This window comes from Scardinius erythrophthalmus (assembly GCF_964197995.2).
Source record: "Scardinius erythrophthalmus genome assembly, chromosome: 4".
NCBI lineage: Eukaryota > Metazoa > Chordata > Actinopteri > Cypriniformes > Leuciscidae > Scardinius > Scardinius erythrophthalmus.
The window spans coordinates 25,362,436-25,385,835 of record NC_138224.1 but is presented as its reverse complement, the minus strand read 5'-3'; the positions used below and the strand labels follow the sequence as shown (position 1 = coordinate 25,385,835).

At 37.9% G+C, this 23,400-nt stretch overlaps 2 protein-coding genes across 3 annotated transcripts; one reads left to right on the top strand and one right to left on the bottom strand.

Moving 5' to 3' along the window:
* Window positions 1-374: 374 nt before the first annotated feature.
* LOC308689515 (uncharacterized protein) lies at window positions 375-11,155 on the bottom strand. 2 transcript variants are annotated; one of them, XM_081363257.1, is made up of 3 exons: window positions 11,134-11,155; window positions 10,021-10,167; window positions 3,119-4,149 (listed from the first exon to the last, which is right to left on the bottom strand). In XM_081363257.1, exons 2-3 carry the CDS (start codon window positions 10,103-10,105, stop codon window positions 3,746-3,748), a joined length of 489 nt encoding a protein of 162 aa, XP_081219383.1. In that variant the 5' UTR covers window positions 10,106-10,167; window positions 11,134-11,155; the 3' UTR covers window positions 3,119-3,745. The 2 variants fall into 2 exon arrangements, with proteins under 2 accessions (XP_081219382.1, XP_081219383.1); XM_081363256.1 differs by lacking the exons at window positions 3,119-4,149; window positions 11,134-11,155 and adding an exon at window positions 375-2,534 and having other exon boundaries at window positions 10,021-10,163.
* An 891-nt stretch (window positions 11,156-12,046) lies between these two features.
* LOC308689516 (uncharacterized protein) lies at window positions 12,047-22,857 on the top strand. The gene is made up of 3 exons (XM_081363258.1): window positions 12,047-12,080; window positions 13,505-13,641; window positions 19,736-22,857. The coding sequence occupies exons 2-3, from the start codon at window positions 13,557-13,559 to the stop codon at window positions 21,406-21,408; spliced, it is 1,758 nt and encodes a 585-aa protein (XP_081219384.1). The 5' UTR covers window positions 12,047-12,080; window positions 13,505-13,556; the 3' UTR covers window positions 21,409-22,857.
* Window positions 22,858-23,400: the final 543 nt, after the last annotated feature.

Here is a 23,400-nt window from a genome sequence, read left to right as displayed (position 1 = left end):
GTGACCTTCCTGGTCGCAGATTTGGGTTTGCAGGGCACCAACATGTCCCGAACAACAACTCGGTCAATCTCCAATAATGCCAGTGGTTCCTTAAACTGCAACCAAAAAGACTAACACACACACTGACACACAGCTTTTCCAAGTTTAGATTTGGCCAGGCTCTAACTATAAACAGGAGAGTCCTCTCAAAATATCAAAATAATGCGTTCTTTCTATCAAGGAGAGGACACTTTAATATAACGCAGTATAGTAAAGCTTTAACAAAGAAATAGTCCCTTAAACTATAGACTTCAATAACCCCTGTGACTATTGCTGTCAGAGTACCCTAGAAAAACAGATGAATGTATTGACACATGTTGAAGACATTTCTCGAACACAAAACAAGTCTATATTTTATTTCTGGAAACTGGGCTAAATGAGCAAGCATTTAGGTATAAAATACAGACATTAGAGAATACATGAAAAGAACATTTCAGTAATCAAACTGCTAACTTCTATAACTAAGTAAAATCTCACAAGCCTAGAGAAGTCATTCAACTCATGATATTTAGAAGGAAAAATATTGATTAATACCTTAATTATAATCACTTATAACACATATACATTGAAGCAGCAGTTTATTCCAAAATCCACACCCTTCATCAGCAAGACAGATTGTATCTAATATTTTGATACCAAGGTATTAAGCTGAATCAAATACATGAGAGATGCATCCAAACAATTGAATTTAGAGTCAGTCTTCCACAATCACTCAATAGTGGAAGCTATAGCATAGGAGATGGTCAGGCATTCATATGTAAACTATTTTTTTTTTAAAAGCCTCAGAAAATCATATTTGCCGCACATTTATCTGTGGCGTGACCGTAGCTTTGATCTCACACAGATACGCATTTTCTGGTGACATTTTAAATTGCTGAGCCATTTAAAACTCTTTCCACACAAGGAACACAAATAGGGTCTCACATCTGCATGACTTTTGAGGTGTATCTGTAAGTGTGATGGCAAAAGAAACCTTTTATTACACTGTTCACAATTAAATGACCTTCCTTCAGAGTGAATACACAGGTGATTTTTGAAATTGCTTCTTTTTCTAAACCACTTGCCACACTCAGAACACATCAGTTTCTTTCCAGAATGAATTAGTGAATGACGTTTCAGGTCTTTTTGATATGTGAAACTCTTCTTGCACTGAAGACATCTAAAAGGCTTCTCTCCAGTGTGAACTCTCATGTGAACTTCAAGGTTTCCTTTAAATGTGAAACTCTTTCCACACTGAGGGCAGATGAAAGGCTTCTCTCCAGTGTGAATTCTCATGTGACTCTTAAGGTTGCCTTTAAATCTGCAACTCTTTCCACAATGCTGGCAAGTGAAAGGCTGTTCTCCTGTGTGAATTATTGCATGCCTCTTAAGGTTTTTTCTGTCTGGGAAACTCTTTCCACACTGATGACATTTAAAACAGTTCTCTTTTGAATGAATCTTTAGGTGGTAATCAAGGGATTCTTTGCGTGTGAAAGATTTTTCACACTGAACGCATTTGAATGGTTTCTCTCCAGTGTGAACTCTCATGTGAGTCTTAAGATTTCCTTTTAGTGAGAAGCTCTTCCCACACAGTTTGCAGGTGTATGGGTTCTCTCCAGTGTGACTTCTCATATGGGCTTTAAATGTTGCTTTATATTTGAAACTCTTTTCGCACTGAGAGCATGTGTAAGGCTTCTCTCCAGTGTGAATTCTCATGTGAGTCTTAAAACTTTCTTTAAATCTGAAAGTCTTTTCACAGTATTGACATGTGTAAGGCGTCTCTCCAGTGTGAATTCTCATATGAACCTTAAGGCCTACTTTTAATCTAAATCTCTTTTCACAATGTTGGCATTCGAAAGTCTTCTCTTCAGAGTGAATTATTACATGCTTGTTAAGATGTGTTATGTCTGAGAAACTCCTTCCACACTCGTGACATATAAAACAGTCCTCTCTTGAGTGAACTCTCATGTGGGAACTAAGGTTTTTCTTGCGTCTGAAACTTTTTCCACACTGATCACATGTGAACGGCTTTACTCCAGTGTGACTGTTTATATGATAGGTAAGGCTTACACTCCACTTAAAGCTCTTTCCACACAGTTTGCAGATGTAAGGCTTTTCTTCAGTATGAATTCTCATGTGCCTGGTAAGGGTTGATTTTTGTGCAAAACTTTTTCCACACTGTTGGCAGGTAAAAGGCTTCTCTCCAGTATGAACTCTCATGTGGCTTTTAAGGGGTGCGTTTTTAGGGAAATCTTTTCCACAATATTTGCAGGTATAAGGCTTCTCTCCTTTGTGAATTCTTATGTGGACTTTAAGGTCTTCCTGTTGATTGAAACTCTTTTCACACCTAAAGCATGTGAAACAACTGTTAGGGTCAGTCTTTGGCTCCCTTTTTTGTGTAGAAGTATTTTCAGTCTGCTTGGAATTTCTGGCAGTCATGAAATCATGTTTCTCATACTGATCTTTCTCTTTCATTTCATTCAGTACTTCACTCTCCTCTTTCAGTGGAATCAGGCCTAAGGTGAAAAGAGACAAAAACCTCAGTTTAATGGCACAAAGCAACAGATATTAAAACACCTTTCAAATCTGCCATTTATGCCTAAAATATTAGAAGTATCCTCTCAATTTGTCAATCAAGAATTTCAGTCAGAATGTAAGCCTCATCACAGCACATACTATTTGCTTATTAAAGTTAAAAATGACCTGCTTTTGACAATTGTCACATCGACATCATTCTTCTCTTGCTATTAGACCTTTATACAACAGAACATGACTTGCACACAGGAATTTCTGTGGTGTTGAATTCTTGCTGTAAGTCCTTATAGTGTTACAGTGTTTAAATCCTTGTGTACATTTACTGTAACACCGACTTGTGTTTAACTATGGCCCAAGCAGTGTAATTTTCTAGTTTTGCACTTCCGAACTCCTGTTTAGTGTTAATTTTAGATACGGGAACCTGAAGTAATTGAATCAATGTGGTCAGCATTTGACAACCAAATCAGTTTGAAAAAATGGCGGTTCTCTCGTTTGAAAGTTGAGATTAAAAGCGAACGAAAAACATGGTAAGAGTCAGTTTTGGTTTTTGTTGATATTTTTTATTAATGACTGGTTTAACATCAACTTTGAGCCCATGTGTCTGTGAGCAATACAGAGTATACAAATTAACCCTTCCAGTATTAGTCACATTAAAAGCTGCAAGTTGTAATTTCCATTTAATTGCATGCTGTCCTTATAACACTTTGAGCCACAGAAGATAAATATGCTTATAAAATAACATAAGATTTATTATGAACTCAGAATAACAAGCCACAAACGAAACAGTGTGCTAGTGCACAGACAACAACCGACAATGAACTGAGGGACCAAAAGAACTTAAGTAGTGGTACAAAAAAGGTTGAAAGACACAGCTAAACTAAGGGGACTAACCATGACATATAATAAGTGGCGGAAACATGTGACTGAATGAAAACAAAACAAAATGAGCATGACTGTGACAATAGTTCCCCTTCCGGCAAGGCGCTACCTCACACCGCAACGGAATAACTGAGGGAGGGCTGGAGGGGGCTCTAGAGGTGGACGAGGTGATGGTGAAAGGAAGGTGAGAGGCAGAAGAGGAAGGATGATGGCAGGATGAGGCAAAGGGATGATGATGGGAGGATGAGGACAAGACCCCGGCCGCAATGATGAAATGTCCCAGGTGGCACAGACCCAGAGCTTGCCAGTGGCGTCAGCCTATGGTGGAGACAAAGGAGGGAGGAGTCATGATGGTATGGAGGCTGACGACAACCGGCGAAGACGAGCTGATGGAATCTAGCAATATTGCTGGCACTGGAGACCCAGGCGATGGCGCGGCAATGAACATCGAAGGCGGAGCCAGACTGCCCGAGGACTGAGGCGATGCCGGTGTGATGGAGGACTGAGGTGTACCCGAAGGGAAGGATGAGGCCGCTGCAGCCATAGGGGTGGAGGAATGGAGTGTTGCGGAAGATTCGCAAAGGTGGGACAAAGGTGGTGTGACGACTGACAAAGGGGGAGCTGGTGGGACGAGGGAACCCGGGAGAGTCGAAAGGCAGAGGATGTCTGGTGAAGCCGACAGGTCGACGGGCTGAGACGGAGCGAGGTGTTCAGAGGCTGGAGGCAGAGCAACAAGATCAACTCACTCAGGCGCTGATGGTGGTTCCATGACCTGCGGCTCGATTTCACAGCATGGCATTCCCGGAGATGGTAATGCATGGCATTCCCACACAAGGTTAATAAAGAGTACTAAGAGGACTAATCATATCAGTAACAATGACAACTAATAAGTGGTGGGAAACTAGACAAAGGAAACACATGTGACTGTATGAAAACAAAACAAACTGAACATGACTGTGACCATCTTATTTTTACATGTATATGCAAACTAAAAACAAAGCATTCTATTTTGAGTAATACCCTAAAAAATGTTCCAGCATCATATGTATGACCCTCGTGTGTGTCTTGTGTCATAATAACAGAACCACATTATTTCTTGTACATGAATCGTGATGAGCTGTTCTTTCTATCTTAACCCCCTGAGGTCGGCTGTCACGCCGGCGTGATAGGCTCGTTTTTTTCCTTATCAGTGCAACAGAGACGAAAAATACTCTATTGATTTTGATCTTACATACTTGTGTTTTACATTACATCACTCGATCCTGTTAAGTGTGTATTATTTTTGTGTATACTCACAATAAAAACAAAGTGTTGTGCTTTTTGCCAAATAAAGAAAAATAAACATGATGCGAGTTCTGCTTTCTCTCTGTCAGTGTAGTCCATTCTGAAACGCGTCCGAAAATGAACTGTAACTCAGCGAATTCTCAGTCAAACAGGCATACAGACACACAGGCATGAAGCTTGAATTCTCTTCTTTTAAATGAAGTCATTTTTATATAAAAAATATATTCTCAGTTTATGGAATATGTATGAAAAGAGAGAGATGTCAGTCGTTCTCATGTCAGCTCATTAAGTTTTAATGTGACTCCGCCCACGGAGAGCACCCGCTATTCAAACGCAAATAATCTGAGGTGATCCAGGCAAACCCGTGAACGCCCACATCAGCTGGATAACACACACAGCGAGTTTACTTTCAGACACATGTACTTTACGACGCTGTGAGGAATAATACTATCTTGATAATAATCCTGGAAAATTTACCTCAGAAGTGCTGGAAGTTTCATTTCGAGGAGCAAAGGGATCTGGCTGAGGAAGAGGTCAGTTCTATATCTGCTTTGTTCTAATCGCAAGTGTCTGTACACACTGCATGAATGAATGAATGAATGTACAGATGCTTTTTACGTAAGAGAGTATAGTGCCGTGTATGATTCCTGTCTCCACTGTAAAAGTTTCATAAATATTAAAGTTCAACTCATAATGTTTTGATCAATGCTTTTCTTCACATGCATAAAAGCCTGGAAATTAAAATTTTCAACATCTGTTTATTAGTTTGCGTCTAAGTAGAATATGTATGACTTGTGAAAAGTGAAAAGAACAATAAAAAAAAGTTATTAACTTTTTTATCATCATATTGATTTAGAATACTGCAAATACTGCAAAAAATTACAGTAAAACAGTAGGGCATCTAGGGAAACAGAAAATGCTTGCCTACACCTGTTCTCACAAGCAGTTCTTACCTGGCTCTCAATAAACTAAATCAGGTGAGTCTTCCGGGCCTCTGCTTCCCTCACTATGCTGACTAAATAACCAAAAATGTAAACTAATAAACAAATCCACTACCAGTTACTGATTAATGAAAAGAAAATGACAACAAAGAACACTAAATATATAAATATAAATATTTGGGGTGAACTTACTTTTTTTATTATTAAATAGTGGTTTACTGAACAAATTGTGTCTCTGTCTTTAAATGAATTCAGTTATCATTAAACGTTTCTTAAGGATAAAAAAACTTAGCTCTGCTAATGCTGTTCACTATATAGGGAGCCCTTACTTCTAAATTTAATTATATGTTTTTACTCTAATTCGTTGTTGAAATATAATCATTTACACACTGGCTGTCATGCCAGATATTACACACAATATCATGACAGATATTTTAAACATACATTAAATAATAAAGACATCCACTAACAGGTTAAGTCAAATATAATGAATACGGTGGGGGGAAAAATATTTGATCACCTGCTGATTTTGTAAGTTTGCCCACTTACAAAGAAATAAAAGGCCTGTCATTTTTATGGTAGGTTTATTTTAATGGATAGAGACAGACTATCAACCAAAAAATCCAGAAAAAAATCATTATATAAAGGTTATAAATTGATTTGCATTTCAGTGAGTGAAATAAGTATTTGATCCCCAAGCAAAACATGCCTTAGTACTTGGTGGAGAAACCCTTATTGGCAAGCACAGAGGTAAGACGTTTCTTGTAGTTGGTCACCAGGTTTGCACACATCTCAAGAGGGATTTTGATCCACTCCTCTTTACAGATACTCTCAAAATCCTTAAGATTTCCTTGTTGTCGCTTTGCAACTCAGAAGTTTCAGCTCCCTCCACAGATTTTCTATAGGATTAAGGTCAGGAGACTGGCTAGGCCAATTCAAGACCTTAATGTGCTTCTTCTTGAGCCACTCCTTTGTTGCCTTGGCGGTATGTTTTGGGTCATTGTCATGCTGGAAGACCCATCCATGACCCATCTTCACTGTTCTGGCTGAGGTTCTCATCCAAGATTTTACGGTACATGGCCCCGTCCATCATCCCCTCATTGCGGTGAAGTCGTCCTGTACCCTTACCAGAGATACAGCCCAAAAGCATGATGTTTACACCTCTGTGCTTGACCGCAGGGATCGTGTTCATGGGGTCATAGTCAGCATTTCTCTCCCTCTACACTCCCCTGACATTTGACAGCTCTTTGGTATTGCCCGTGGTGGTGGAGAGGTTGGAATGGAAGATATAGATTCTGTGGACAGGTGTCCACTGACATTAGGACATTAGGAGTACTTTCTTAAAGTGACAGGGCTAATCTGTGTTCCACATGGACACATAACCAATCTGTGGGAGGCAGAATTCTTGCTGGTTGGTAGGGGATCAAATACTTATTTTACTCAAATGCTAATCAATTACAACCTTTATATAATGTGTTTTTCTGGCTTTTTTGGTTGATATTCTGTCTATGCCCATTAAAATAAAACTACCATAAAAATTATAGACCCTTCATTTCTTTGTAAGTTGGCAAACTTATAAAATCAGCAGGGGATCAAATAATTATTTTCCCCACTGTATAGGGATAATATAGTGCATATATTTAACAACCTCAACAATGGGCTATGGCTGGGCATGTTCGGTACGCCATGAGACTATTGTGATACGAGCAGTTGGTGATGTATTTAGTTTTTTTCGGTTTGGTTTGAATACCGTTACACCCCTAAAAATATATAAAACATGTTTCCAAATCTCGGCCATTTCCACAATTACTTGTATAAAACATACTATTAAAAACTATTAACAAACTATTAATAAAATCTCACTGCACTTATTTTTTTCATTGGTTTAAAAGTTACAAAGTCATGTGATTTATCATAATTCACCTTTTTTAAGCACTTCAAAGCCCCTTGAAAATACTACTCAAATAAATGACTAAATACTTTTATTTGATGTGCAAAGGATTCTGTCATTATTAAGTTGTTTTTGTGTATCCCTTTAAATGCAAATAAGCAGTCCCCTTTCTTCAAGAGCTCTATGGCAACAAAACAGGACAATCACACACACCGAAAATGTCAGAAACTGTCAGCAGTGTTCAATTCGAACTGGAGTCAGACAATGATGCCTACAGAGCCAGAGAATATGTAAGGGTTAATGCCCGACGAGGTGTCCATTGTCACGTATTAATGGACGACGGCGAGGCGTGAACCGTCCGACGCGCAGCGGAGGTTGCCTCCGCCGAAGTCCATTAATACCTGACAATGGACACCTCGAAGGGCATTAACCCTTACATATTCTCTGGCTCTGTAGGCATCATAACCCGCTTATACCATGGTCACTTGCCAAATAACACGTTTTTAAAACATTAGTTTATATTTTAATTAGTTTTACAATCGAAATCTAAAGTTTTTTACAAACAATAACTTGGTTTCCCTGGTTACGCCTGATGGTTTATTTAGCAACCGGAGATATTTATAGTCCGCTCAGCTCATAGAACCCTTCAGTTTACTGCCTGTTGCTATGGTTACTCACAGCTGATGTAGCCAGCGCATTTATTTATTAATTTCGAATGGTAAACAGTCAGTTTCACCAGAACTCCTTTACTAGGTGTCCTCTATCACTTTTTAATGGACACCCTGCAGCCAATCAGAATCGAGTATTCACCCAGACCATGGTATAAATGCTGCATTTATGCTGGAGATAGAACAGGTATAGTTTAGTTAAATTACGGTTATAACTTCTTGTCATCTTGGTTTTATCCACTATTAGTACAAGCCTGTTGTAACGGACCCTGTCCAAATGGGGGGGGGGGTCAGGGGGTGCTTGGTAAACTGGTAAACTTTATGTCCGTAAAACAACTCCTATGAACTCCTATTGAGTAACAACTTCAACCACGGTGTCCTCAGTGGCTCAGATGCCGGGAGTCTATGGAGACTCTTATGTTTGTGGGTAGGGCTGAACGATACATCGAATTTTCATCGTCATCGCTATATGAACTCGCGCGATGAACACATCGCAACAGACAGCCTGACACGATGAATAACGGAAAGCAGTTTATTACATGCGCCAAGCGCATGTAATAAATGTTTGACCTATCACGTTTAGCCCTGACGAAATGGTTGGCGCGTCCATGTTATTTGGCCAATCAGGTGAAGTCTCAGGAAGTGTCAGCTACGCTCAGACTGATTTGTGAGGTGTCAATTTAGTTGTGACATTGTGTCGTTAGCAAATATGATGGCGGAGGAAGGAGAGAAGAGTGAGGAAAATGTGGTGGCTGACGAAGATCTTGTGTTGAAAAAGAACAGCACTTCAGCTATATGGAATTATTTTGGATTTAGGAGAGATGACGCATTACAAACACAGGTACTGTGTAAAACATGCCAAACTGTGGTGGCAACTTCAAAAGGAAACAATATAATTTCTTATAGTTATAATGCCTCATTTATGTGTTATTTGTTCAATAAAAGCACATCAAAAATTATCTATTTGATTTCTTTATTCAGTGGGAATAGGCTATTCAATGTTTAGGTTCGCAAAGAACCTATTAAAGCACTAAGACATGAGAACAGTATAGCTAATATTCACATTTGAATATTTATCGCAAGTCATATCGTCATCGCAATATTAAAGAATGTTATCGCACATCGCAGCTTTTCCTCATATCGTGCAGCCCTATTTGTGGGTACATCCAACAACAGAATGTATTGTTTTTTTGGCACAGACTTTGTAAATCTCCAGCTGCTACAGCAAATAAACACAAATGGCGACTGCTGAGGCTCACTCAGGGCGGGATCTATGCTAATAGGGCAGATCGTCACCAGTCATGGGCGGGGCTTACGTAAGAGTATGGGAAAATGTGAAACCACGTGTTTGGAGAGATTGTTAATTATTTATGGGGATTATAAAAAAGGTACTGGGTGGATTTTTATAATTACAGGCTGGTTGTTTACACACACTGTAGACACATCTGTTCAAACACCTTTTAAAAATATTTTTTGCATAATGGATTTTCCCTTTAATATTTGAAAATCATCTATTGTGTCTATTGTGTTGATATTGTGTTTAATGAGAAACTTAAAGGATTAATGTATAATTAGTATAATTATTCTTGTTTTCTGAATGACATGTCATAATAATTATGACCAACATGGAAGTTTGATTTTCTCAGGTGCACTTGAAGGCAGCATAAGTATTTGTCTGATCATCTCACGTCTTTCGACATAAGATGACTCGCTCCATGTCAAATACAACCACTTTAATTAGGACACTGATGACACTCTTCAAAAATATGATTCATTTCTGTAGAGTTTTGTGAATAAAACCAACCTGTTTGTTCCTCAGTATCCTCTTGTTTCACTGTGAATGTTTCTTCAATCTTGAAGTCTTCACTCTCCTCTTTAATAAATGCCATCTTTATAACAGTATGTTACGTGGATCTCAGTTGCTTCACCAGGAGTTTTCGGTGTTTGGACACTGTAACAAAAAAAGAACAAAAAGTAAAATAATTCCAAGTTAAATCTCATTCAGCTCCCTAGTTAGTGAGATGTTAGTTAGAGAGCAGATTAGCCAAGCCCTCCTTAAAAACTCTTCAATAGATCCTCTTTCATAAGAACACTTGCAATTGGTTTGTAAAAGTTGTCATTACATGTTTGTGTTCTTGTTGCATGTTCACAGTTTTGACCAATAGGTCATCATACGATTCAATTGAATCATTCTGCGAAGTGGTTGGTTCAACTGTTCCTAAAAGTTCAGTTTCTCCCATCACTAATTGCCAGTGACTGATGATTTACGATATAGGGGACGAACTGAGACATGATGAGACGCATACAGTTCATTAATTTTAGATAAAGCCTGAAAGTTTGATTTTCTGAAAAATATGTATTTTTTATTTGAATAGACAAATATTACCACCAAACGTAGCCTTTATTGTTAATCTTTGTTTGATTATGGAGAAATACTATTTACATAAACAAAAATGGGATAAAGGAAAACCCAACATTTTGTAGTTTCAGATAGATATGAAAAATTATATTGAGTTACTACTTGGGTTGAAAAATAGTAAAGCAAACCGCACTAGGTCTCTCTGTGAAGCTTTTATGCTATTTTAAATGATGATCTCATACCTGTTCTTTTTTTCCTGTTTAAATTATTTTCTTTAATTTTTCTTGTATTATTGTATATATTACACTGTATATTTACATTTCCTATTTGTTGTAGTATATATATATGTTCAATATTTATACTATACGTTGGATTTTTGTCATGTTTATTATTTGTAATGTGACTGACATTTAATAAGATAAAGGATGACCATAGGCATTAATCTAAAATGCAATTCATTCATAGTTACAAATTCTTCGCAGTTAATATAAAAACTGTAAAAAAAAATTCTAAAGATTTGCATTGACTTAAACACTCTGTATACTTTAAAACACAAACCTTTCTTCTGCCGAATCAAGACGAATGAGCGGCGCAGCCTTATGACGTCATATCGCCAAAACCAAAATAAAAGCTCAGTTCTTACATGCTAAAACAAATAAGGTCACAGATACATTAAAAAAGTATATTGTTACAAATTACAAATACTTGCTTATCAAATGTATTTTAAAATATACAAATAATCTGACAACACAAAAATACATACAAAATAATCTTTAACACTATCTGCTTGTTAATCTGCTTGTTCTTGATTACAAGCTTTAAAAAAATTATTCTGCCGAATCACAAACTCATTTTTATGTATTATCTGCTTCAAACAATAAACAGACAGAACCGATAGAACCTCTACAGGACTGAAATGACATCATATCTGCAAGAACAGTTTCACAAACAAACAAAAAAGATAACATTATAAATACATACAGAGGAAAAAAATATGCATAAGTGGTATTTTTTTATACATAAAAATATATAATATTTCATAATCTGTCACTTGTTTTGTTGGTCTCAGTATTTTATTTGTATTTCAGTTATTTGATTTGTAACCAGTATTTGACCGATATTTGTTATTTGCCATTAAATATGTGTTCATTACTACTACAAATGTTCCACTAAAACACACACACACACACACACACACACACACACACACACACAGTGAGAGAGAGAGAGAGAGAGAGAGAGAGAGAGAGAGAGAGAGAGAGAGAGAGAGAGAGAGAGAGAGAGAGAGAGAGAGAGAGAGAGAGAGAGAGAGAGAGAGAGAGAGAGAGAGAGAGAGAGAGAGAGAGAGAGAGAGAGAGAGAGAGATTTTTGTTTTAGAATTTATTATTGTTTGTTAAAGTTTTATGCATTGGTTGTAGCGCATGAACAGGACTCTGATTTTGGTCTGGCGACATGACGTCATAATGCTGCGCCGCTTTTTGCGTCAGTGATTCGGCTGAAGAAAGGTTTGTGTTTTTAAGCATTTAGATTGTTTAAACCGATGCATACTTTTTAGGAAAAAAATACAATTTTACAAGAGCTTTTTAATTATTTATTATTGTGTAGTGCTTTATCTAACATGAATGAACATGATGTTTGTGAGCAAAATGCGTGCATCCACACAAGTAACTGAAAAACGAGGCAGAATCCAGTAATTCGTTTGTTAAGTTACTTAAGCTCCGTTTAAATGACTCAAGGCTTTCCTAAGCCAATGTTTATGGCGCAGCTCGCAATAAACGCTGTTAGAAATAACTGGCATTGAAGCATTTCTCCGCTAGGGTGTCCGCCTTAAGTGTGCAAAATAATATTATAATATTATGTATAATAATATTTGTTAAAATATGAAAAGAAAAGAAAAAAACTCAGACAGTTTTGTTAAATAGTAGGTCTTCTTAGGTAAATGGAAAACCTTCCTTAAAAAGGTTGTTCCACATTATTAAGCAAGTTACATTCTCACGCAATATGGGGATGAAAGATCTTTCTGAATATGAAATGGTGCAAGGGTTTTATAATCACAGAGGTCCCAAATTTGAGGTAGTTAGGGGTGGTCATGCTCCCCTGATAAAATTGATATTCTTATCTACAAATATGTGCATTTTAATGTTTGAAGGCAAAACAAAGCTTTAAAACCATGTCAGTGGGTAGTAGATTATTTGTCAATACCTGCTCTCTCATCATTTCCATCACTCTTTCTTTTTCTCTCAGTTTTCATATCTTGCCCCGTCTCTTCCCCTCCTTTGACTTAATATTTCTGTCATTTCATTTTCATCTGTGTCAGTGAAGAAAGGAAACATATAGGTCAGCCTAGGCCTATTTGTTTTATTCATAATTTTTTTTAGACAAGTTAACTTACTGATGGCTACGAACGCTAAATAAGTTTATTCAATTAATTCGCAATATGAACACATTATGAACCAAGTTATGGTTCATAAAGAAAATTAATTGTACAGTAAAAAGTGCTGAATATTTGGATTTCATTAGAACTATAAATATATAGAGCTCTACTATAATGTCCTTATATCCGCTTTAACGCATTCTCGGACAGTCAAGAAATCCCACCTGATGGCGCAATAGGTGGCGCTTGGTGCTTGGTATGGTTGTCCCATATAATTGGTCAATTAAACAATATTGGTACAGTAAAATGTGCTAAAAAAATGATTTGACAAGATCAATACACCCTTTATTAAATCACTTTGACGGATTTAATGCATCCTAACAGGTGGTGGAGAAATGTTGAATTTATTCTTTCTGTGCTTATTGCGAGCAGTGACATACATATCCCTTGCCAGTGCTCTGACTACTGAACTAGGGAGCTGATTGAAATGTACTCAGAGATTTAGTTTGTATTTATTTTTCTCTCTGTTAATTATTCTCATCTTAAACATGACAGAGTGAAGTCAACTCCTGGTGAAGCAACTGAGATCCACGTGACTATTATAAAGATGGCGTTTATCAAAGAGGAGAGTGAAGATATCAAGATTGAAGAAGTATTCAGCTTGAAACAAGAAGATATTGAGGAACAAATTGGTGGGTTTTATTCTCAAAACTGAACTGTCATTTGATCCTTATTATGCCTGCCTAGAGAAATTATTCATTTTGAAGGATTGTGTCTTAATTAAAGTGGTTTTATAGCCTACATAAGCAGAGAGTATAGGCTAGTCGGTTTCTTTTCTTTTTGTTTTGAATTGTTTTGTTTAAAAGTGGACAATTCAAGCTTTCTATATCTCATTCGTCGTGAATCCCAATTCTCCCCCAATATTTCCATGACTGCGATGTAACAGTTAATTGCTAACCTGTTATTTCTTTTGTAAACAAAGCTTTGTGCTTCACTCGTGTCATAATATTAATGTAAAACAGCATTCACATACAAAAAAATTGTTTTGGCGGACCATCGCCGGTGCTACTCAGCCACTGCGGTTGTCAAGTTTACCGGCACAGGCCTAATTATATTATTGTTACCTTATAGACTCAAGAATCCATTCCAGACACGGAAGACGCTCTGATTTGAATTTACAACATATATTAATTTTTTTTTCCCAAATGTCGTTTCTTCTTTTTCTCCCAAAGACGAACCCCGGCTGGCCGTCAATCGGTCCTTTTCTCTGTGTCAGACTTAACTTTGTTTGTTGTCGTTTACGCTAACTCAATGCAGCTGCATCTTCTAAATAATGCCGTGAGTTGGGCTTGAGGAAGTGACGTTGCCTGCGTCTGTGCAGTGCGACCTGATGCAGCCCCTGAAGTGAGACACAGGAAACATAAATACTGCAAAATAATAATAATAACACGACTAAACGAGACGAAATAATGTTATAACATTTCGTCTCGTTTTGGTCATCGCTTGCTACGCGCCTACTTTTGAAATAACGAACTTGAGCATGCAAAAGACACGATATGTGAACTAAGACTACTTTAAAGGCCCCCTGAAATCAAAATGTATTTTTTTTTAGCTCTTAGGATGAATATGTTAGCCTTTATGTTATAAATAAGCTGGTGTGTTCCAAAATAATTACAAAATTTGCATTTTTAAGCATTCAAAACTTACACTTACGCTAAAATGGATCACAGATTTTTATGACGTCACCGTGGACTTCAGCTTCTCATCACATCTTCTGTCCAATCCAATGCTCTCTAGAATCTGAAGCGTCCCGCCCCATAGGCTATAAACACCACCTGGCCCAAGCGACCATGGCTGTACCTGACTGTATGTTCGGCAGTAAACGCATGCTCAGTGTCAGCTGCTCGTGCTCATCAGTTCCATTAGTTTACTGTCGGAGGTAATGGAGTAACACATACTCCAGGATATTGTTTTTTCGAGTCGGAGTGACTGTCAGGCATGTCCGAAAGCGAGGAACTTTCGAAAACTGGATCAGCACTGACTCTGTTTTGAACGATTCAGTTTTATTTGGTGAACTGGTTCGACCTGTTCACAAAAAAAGAACATCACTACCGTTGTCACGTCACAGAGCAATATGGGTTGAAGATGTGTGTTCGTTTGCTCAAACACTTGAGTTTTATTACGTTTTCAGAGTGAAATGGATAGAATTTATTCACACCTCTAACGTTACCATTGAATCCAGTGTATCAGTACTCGGATTTGTCTCCATTGTGCTGTCAAGTACGACTCGCAGTCTGTGAGGGAAACTAAACGCTATTGGCTATTTGAAAAGGCGGAGGAGCCATTCACCTCCACCTACGATTGAAACATTCAATAACAAAGGCAAATGTTCTTCACACCACGAAGCAAACAAGCATGGGTGAATTCTGTAAACGCCCGATTACAGAGAGGAGAAGACAGGTAATAACAGATTTACTTGTAGATTTTACAATGAAGAATGTAAGACCCCTCTCTGCAGTTTCAAGAGAATGATTCAGTGGAATTATCAACTTCTTTGAACCCACTTACACCGTTCCATCGAATCCTACACTCTGGAAAATAATTGGCCACAAATACGACTCTCTAAAAGCGGACATTGCGTCTGAAATAAAAGGCAAGAACGGCTATTTATTTGTCTTTACTCTGGTACATGAAAATTTAAATATTTAATGTCATAATTATAATATTGAGTATATTTACTTATTTAATTGTTGCATTAGGTGATGAATTAATAAACATTTATTGATAAGAACTATTTCATGTCTTTTCATTTACAGTAGCATGAACCACGAGTAGTCGAGTATATCGAGTATTGTTTTGATAAGAAATCGACTCGCGGAAATCAGTTGTCATGCAACCCCTAATGGCAGTGAAATTAAATACAGTATGTGTTGCACAATAATATTTAGCCATTGCAAATACTGTGGTTTGTACTTTTAGTACTATTGTTTTAAATGAGTAAAACTGTGCAGCATTAACCCACCAAATCATTTGACAAATAGTCACATATTAGTAACAGGTTAATATAGCATTACATTTCACTTTCCTGGCAGCCAGGCAAAAAGAGTCATTGATCTTTCAGGTAATGACACATTTTTATAAATTCAGTTATTTTGTTTTCAGGACTATATGTAAACATCTTTTATGTGAAATGGCTGGTTCATGGCACTACTTAATAAAAAAAATGCAATGCAATTATGATCTCTCCTATTTTGTTAAAATTAAGTTTTTGCATATTCTACAAGGTGTAAACTGCAACTGTACATTACCAGTCAAAAGTTTTGGATCGGTGGGATTTTTAAAAGAAGTCTCTTCTTCTCACCAAGGCTGCATTTATTTAATAATAATAATAATAATAAAAACAGTAATATTGTGAAATATTATTACAATTTAAACAGCTGTTTTCTATGTCAATATAAGTGTAATGTATTCCTGTGATCAAAGCTGAATTTTCAGCATCATTACTTCTTCAGACATCACTCTAATGTGATGATTTGATGCTAAAGAAAGTTCAAAAGAACATCTCAAATGGAAAGCTTTGTTAACATTAAACACCAGTGTAAAAAACTCAGTATGCATGAAATAGCATTTCACCCCCCCCCCCCTTTAATGTTGTTTTTAGCATTTGAACTTTGTTGAACTTGCTGTTGAACTTTCTATTCATTAATGAATACTATACAAATTGTACATAACTGTTTTCATTGTTTTCATTTTCATTGTTAATATTTATTTATTTATTTATAACATCAAATCCGCATAGAATGATTTCTGAAGGATCATGTGACACTGAAGACTGGAGTAATGATGATGAAATTCAGCTTTGATCACAGAAAAAAAAAAAAATATATATATATATATATATCAATTATTATTGTTTTTTGGCAATATTATCAATTAGTTGATGCTGCTCTAATATAAACACACTGAACTGACTTGTCTTGTGCTTTTATCCTGAGTCAAGCTGTTTTTTCTTTTTTTTTTCTGATAAAGGGTTATTTATACATCTGCCAGCTTGAAAGTTTTAGGATATGTCCTTAAGAAAACAAAGAGTTAACAATATTAATAAGAGATTGTGATATATACAGTAAACGTCTCTTTTACGTATGTAACCCTCGTTCCCTGAAGCAGGGAACAGAGATGTTACGTCAACATCACTGATGTATTGGGATCTCACCCTAGTAGGGGCGGAACGGTTCATGTATTCGTATCGAACCGAATCGGTACGGACGTCACGGTACGGTGCACGAATTTAAACGGAGAATACACGGTATAAAAATAAATAAAACTTGCGTGCAAATGAATTAATGTAATGCGGAACTACTGTTAGATACGCGGGTTCTTTAGGGACAACTAATCTGTAACGCCGCCTTAGCTCTCTGAACCATAGACAGTGCTCTGAACCCATAGATATGTCTGAACCGCTCTGAACCTGCGTTCGCTTAACGTTGGCTTCGTGTGTCCTATTAACTTTGGACTAGTGTCGAATTTGACACTATTTTCAGCTGGAGTCTGTGTGCTTGCATGTGCGCACGCGCGATCGAACTGTGTGTGTGTGTGTGTGTGTGTGTGTGTGAGAGAGATGCGCGACCACGATCGAACAGTGAAAACATTGTCATTTTCCATCATTTTGTTTATACGGGACATAATTAAAACGGCAAACTACAACTGTCACCCAATCAAAATCACTCACACACACACACACACACACTGCTTTAAAAGTAAAACATATATCTAACCCCATTTCAAAACAGTCTGTGGGTTTTAATTGCATAGATTTTAATTTCTTGTCCTCGGAGCAGTAATCTGTTTATTTTTAAGTTACACATACATTGATTAAAAAAGAAAATCAAATGTGTTTTTAATGTTACTATTATTTTATACAGAAATCAATTAGCCTATTTATAATTCAGATGAGAATAAAGTTAGAGTTAATTGAAATTAAGGAAAACAAATATATTGATATGAAATATGGCAAATTCATTTTAAATTCATTCAGTTAAAATTACCAAACATATCGCAAGGTCTTTTTGTATTTTTATTAATTTAATTAATAAATTAATTATATAAAACTATTGTCAGTGCACTAAAAATAAACTGATTCTATGCCCTTATTATTAAAACTTTTTTTTTAAATACAAGGCTTAAGAAATTTGTAAAAATACCTTCTGCATTTTTGTTTTGCTTTTCCCTCCATTGTACCGAAATCGTACCGAACCGTGATGTCTGAACCGAGGTACGAACCGAACCGTGACTTCTGTGTACCGTTCCACCCCTACACCCTAGAGCTCAATCACCTTTGAGTGTAAACTAAATGAGCTAATGGAGATTGGCGTGCTCTGCCCCGCAGCATGGGTATAAATACGGAAGTGGATGCAATGCACATTTGCTTTTCGCTGAGGAGCTGAGCCAGTGACCTGGTCAGCCAGCGGGGTACAGCAATTGTGGCTATGGGACATAACGTCTCCGTTCCCTACTTCAGGGAATGAGGGTTACATACGTAACCAAGACATTCCCTTTCAATCAGTCACGTTCGACATAATGCCGACGTCACCGACATAGGGACTTTTGTCCAGTGCTCACTTCCTGCATTAGCTCTGGGTCAGCACTACCCTTGTGCAACTCCTTAAGTGCCTTGGCCTGGTAGACCGGCAGGAGAGCCATGGCGTGCAGGGCTTAGGCAGCCTGTCCAGCCGCTTTGTAAGAACCTTTAAGTCCCTTGATTGATGATGCGGAATACCTCTCCAGGAAGCGTTTTTAGGACACAACTGCATCGCTACAGCACACTCCACTGGCGGAATACCCACGTATCCTTTGGCCGCTCTGCCATCAAGGGTAGTGAGGGTGGAGGAGGTACCAGACCAGTTTTGGGCAGAGAATGGTCTCGTCCACGATCTGGTAACCTCACTATGCACCTCCAGAGAGAACGGCACCGGGGCAGGGTGCTGAGAACAAGCATCGGCTGCCCCAAGAAACCAGTTTTCCAACCTTGAGGGTTCGGGACACGGTGGAGATCTCCACTCGAGCCCGACACTCTCGGTGGCCCGGTAAAGCATAGTCGTCAGCTCTGGGTCAGGCTCGGGAAACACTTCCCTCCCCGGAGGACATAAGCTCACCCTCCAATGCAGCAATCGGCATCCGGTCGTTGGGGGGAGCCCAGAATGAAACGGCCGGCCACCCAGTTAGAAGGACCAGCGCGCTCATCCGGAAGCTCCACAGGTTGAAGTGTGTCAGAGGAGTGAGGAGCACACAGATTTTCTCGGTGGGAAAGCCCTCACTGTGATCCTCAAGTCACCCTGGCTATTCGCCAAAGTAGCCCTATTATGAGCTGGCCCAGAAGAGGAATTAGAAAGGCTATATAGGTGAGGGGACCCCACCTCTCTTGAGGTATTGGAGTCTCAACCGTAATACCAAGATGTTCATGTTCACAGGCAAATGTGCATTGCATCTGATTCCATATTAATACCTGTGGGGCGGAGATACAAATCTCGCACGCCAATCTCCATTGGCTCGGTTAGTTTACACTCGAAGGTGATTGGGCTTTCAGGCGAGATCCCAATACCTCAGTGACGTCGACATAATGTTGAACGTGACCGACTGAAAGGGAACACCTCTTGTCAGTAGCTGTCTGTATAGGATGTAGCATGTTGTTGGTTTTTATGCTTTACATGTCTACTGTAAATGTTTTAATGTCTGTTGCTGTGGGTCATTACACTGAGGATAACTTGTCTTTGTCTCTTTTTGCCTTAGACTTGATGCCGCTAAAAGAGGAGAGTGAAGTACTGAATGAAATTGAAGATAAAGTTAAAATTGAGAAGAAACGTATTTTCATAAGTGGAGATAACTCCTCTAGTTGCTCAAAGACTGTAAATAATTCCTCACAAAACAGAGCTCAGAAGAAAGCAACTAACAGTTATTTCTCCTGCTTTGAGTGTGGGAAGAGTTTCAATCAACACGGTGACCTTAAATTCCACATGAGAGTTCACAATGGAGAGAGCCCTTTCACCTGCCAACAATGTGGAAAAGGTTTCACTGAAAAAGGAAGTCTGAAAAGGCACATGAGAATACACACTGGAGAGAAGCCTTACACCTGCCAGCTGTGTGGAAAAAGTTTCAATCAAAAAGGAACTCTTAACAGGCACATGAGAATACACACTGGAGAGAAGCCTTACACCTGCAAACTGTGTGGAAATAGCTTTAAAGCAGAACTAAACCTTAGGTATCACATGAAAATTCATACTGGAGAGAAGCCTTACACATGTGATCAGTGTGGAAAGAATTTCAGATGTAAAATAACCCTTAATTGCCACATGAGAGTACACTCAAGAGAGGACTGTTTTATATGTCAGCAGTGTAGAATGAGTTTCCCGGATAAGCAATGCCTTAACAGGCACATGAAAATAATTCATGCCGGAGAGAAGCCTTTCAAATGCGATCAGTGTGAAAGAAGTTTCCAATTGAGTAAATGCCTTAAGACTCACATGAGAATTCACACTGGAGAGAAGCCTTACATATGCTATCAATGTGGAAAGAGTTTCACATATAAAGCAACCCTTGATTCCCATATGAGAATTCACACTGGAGATAGCCCTCACACTTGCAAACTTTGTGAAAAGAGCTTTTCACACAAAGGTAATCTAAAGGCTCACTTGAGAATTCACGCTGGAGAGAAGCCGTTCATATGTGGTCAGTGTGGAAAATGTTTCACACGTAAAGAATCCCTTGATTACCACATGAGCATTCACTCAAGAGATAACTGTTTCATTTGTAATCAGTGCGGAAGGAGTTACCCAAACATGAACAACCTTAGGAGCCACGTAATAACTCATGTTGGAGAAAACCCTTTGATGTGTCATCACTGTGGAAAGAATTTCACACGTAAAGGAAACCTCAAGACTCACATGAGAGTTCACACTGGAGAGAAGCCATTTACTTGCCAGCAGTGTGGAAAGAGTTTCAGACATAATGTAAGCCTCCAAACTCATATGAGACTTCACACTGGAGAAAGGCCTTTCATGTGCAATCATTGTGGAAGGAGTTTCAGACATCATGTGAGCCTCAAAACTCACATGAAACTTCACAGTGGAGAGATTTTCCCATATCAAAGAGACCTGAAACGTAATTTGCAAACTCATTCTGTAAAGAAATTACAGTGTTCTGAGTGTGACAAAAGGTTTAGATTAAGAAGCCATTTTAAAAATCACTTGTGCGTTCACTCTGGAGGAAGGCCATTTAATTGTGAACAGTGTAATAAAACATTTATTTTGGCATCACACTTACAGATACACTTGAAAACACATGCAGATTTTAGACCCCGTTTGTGTTCCATGTGTGGAAAGAGTTTTAAATGGCTCAGCAATTTAAAATGGCACCAGAAAACACGTATTTGTGTCAAATTAAGGCTACGTTCACACCGCAGCTGAATGTGGGCCAAATCTGATTTTTGGCTCAAATATGACTTGGTGGGACGAGCAAGACACACACAGTGGGTGTGGCACTAAAATAATAAAAGTGAAAACTGACCAAATAAACAGGAAATCTTGTGCCCTCATTGTGCTGGGGAATTGTAAAGGAGGATCAGTGTTCAGTCAGGATTGGCCCAGCATCCTAGCCCGTCAGCGGCAACACTCATGCTTCCAATCCAGATGCAGGTCTGACCACTCAAGCACTCACAACATTGTCTTTCCCTGCTGGTGTCCTCATGGGTATAGGAGGGTAGTGCGGAGGATTCCTCTGCCTCTGAGTGTTTAAGTCGCCGGATGGGAAGCACACATTTTTCCGCCGACAGGCTAGGATGCCAGACTGCCATTCCCCCTCACACGCTGCAGCCCAAGGGATAAATAAATGCCCCTCTGAGATCTGTGCCACACTATGTCTATCTTGTTCATCCCCACACAGACCTTAATGTGACTCGTATTCAGTGTTGGGGAAAGTTACTTTGAAAAGTAATGCATTACAATATTGCGTTTCTCCCTTAAAAAGTAACTAATTGTGTTACTTAGTTTCTTTTTTTAGAAAAGTAATGTGTTTCGTTACTTTTTTCCACCTGGACTGGGCTTGTTTTTTTTATAACGTTATATTTTTGGGCAAATGTAAAGACCCATTCAGAAGAAAAGTGAAATAATAAGCCTCAGGCTGAAGGAAATGCAGATTCATTCCTGTACAGTAGAGTGCAGTAGAGGGTGCTGCTCAAACAAACCTTTCAGCTGCTGTTATTCTGGATAACAGAAGAAGAGGATGCAGGAGAGAAAAGTTTAAAGTTTAACACTTTACCAACAAATAGAAAAAAAATCTAGAGTAATTTCTGCTTATGGTTTAACTGAATTATCAAAGGTCAGAAGATAAAATTTAAAACAATTTATGTTTTATTTAACATATTTAGTTATTGGAGGTTTGCATAGTAGAGCTGTCAGTCAATAAATGGGAAAAAAGTAACTCAGATATTTTGTTTAAAAGTAATGCGTTACTTTACTAGTTACTTGAATAAGTAATCTGATTACGTAACTCAAGTTACCCCCAACACGGCTCGTATTAGAGCTCATATTCGTATTAGTCTGAAAAGGTGACACTTCTACAACACTTTTTTCCATGTCCTTTATTTGCGTCCTTCACTTTTTACTTTGCCTTGAGGCTGTTTATTTTCTTTTTTCATGTACATATGAACTCATATGGCCACACCTGATAATTTCCTTTGCTATACTTTTAAGTACTTATGGTAGATGCCCTCTAATTGTGATTATATAGAGGCATCCTTTAAATATTTTATTCAGTTTCAAATATTCTAGATTTAAAAAAAAAAAAAAAAAACTTCTGTCTTGTGGTGAAATTCCACTGTGTAAATGAAAGATTATCAATAAAATAAACTGAATGAGACAATGAACATTGCTGTGCATTATTCAATTAATCTTCAATTAGAGAAAATGTCTACTTTTGGGTTTCATTTGATGACATCTGGAAGCTGGTTCTTGCTGTGGGGATGTAGCAGCTCCAGTTCCTATGTGTTTGTAGCTTATTCAATTAGTTGTAACGAAATCAGCTCAAATGAGGGGAATGTATAATTAATAATCAATAATTAATCATTAATAATTAATCATACTGGTTATGAGCCATATTACCTACACATTTTAAATCGCCCAAAAGGGAATACATAGCCCGTATATTTGTATCTATATATATATAGATAATTAACCACAACGAATTACAATCAATTATGAATATACAGATGGGCTATAGATCAAATTTGTGAATGCCTACGAAATTAATGTCACATCGAATAATTAGTTTGTCCGCCAAAAGCGGACTCTTATCTTCTCGACTCTCAAGGAGGATTCTTCTTATAAACTCTCAAGAAATGCTATTCCTTTGGCCACGAGGAATAACTTTCTTGTTTTATAAGATTATTAACTTGTAGGCTG

What these genes read in the sequence shown, in the direction of transcription:
- LOC308689515 (XM_081363256.1), bottom strand. Translation starts at nt 10,105, where the DNA reads ATGGCATTTATTAAAGAGGAGAGTGAAGACTTCAAGATTGAAGAAACA. An exon ending in GGATACTGAGGAACAAACAG is followed by an intron (nt 2,535 to 10,020) that starts GTTGGTTTTATT and finishes TTTTCACCTTAG; the next exon opens with GCCTGATTCCACTGAAAGAG.
- LOC308689516 (XM_081363258.1), top strand. Translation starts at nt 13,557, where the DNA reads ATGGCGTTTATCAAAGAGGAGAGTGAAGATATCAAGATTGAAGAAGTA. An exon ending in AGATATTGAGGAACAAATTG is followed by an intron (nt 13,642 to 19,735) that starts GTGGGTTTTATT and finishes TTTTTGCCTTAG; the next exon opens with ACTTGATGCCGCTAAAAGAG.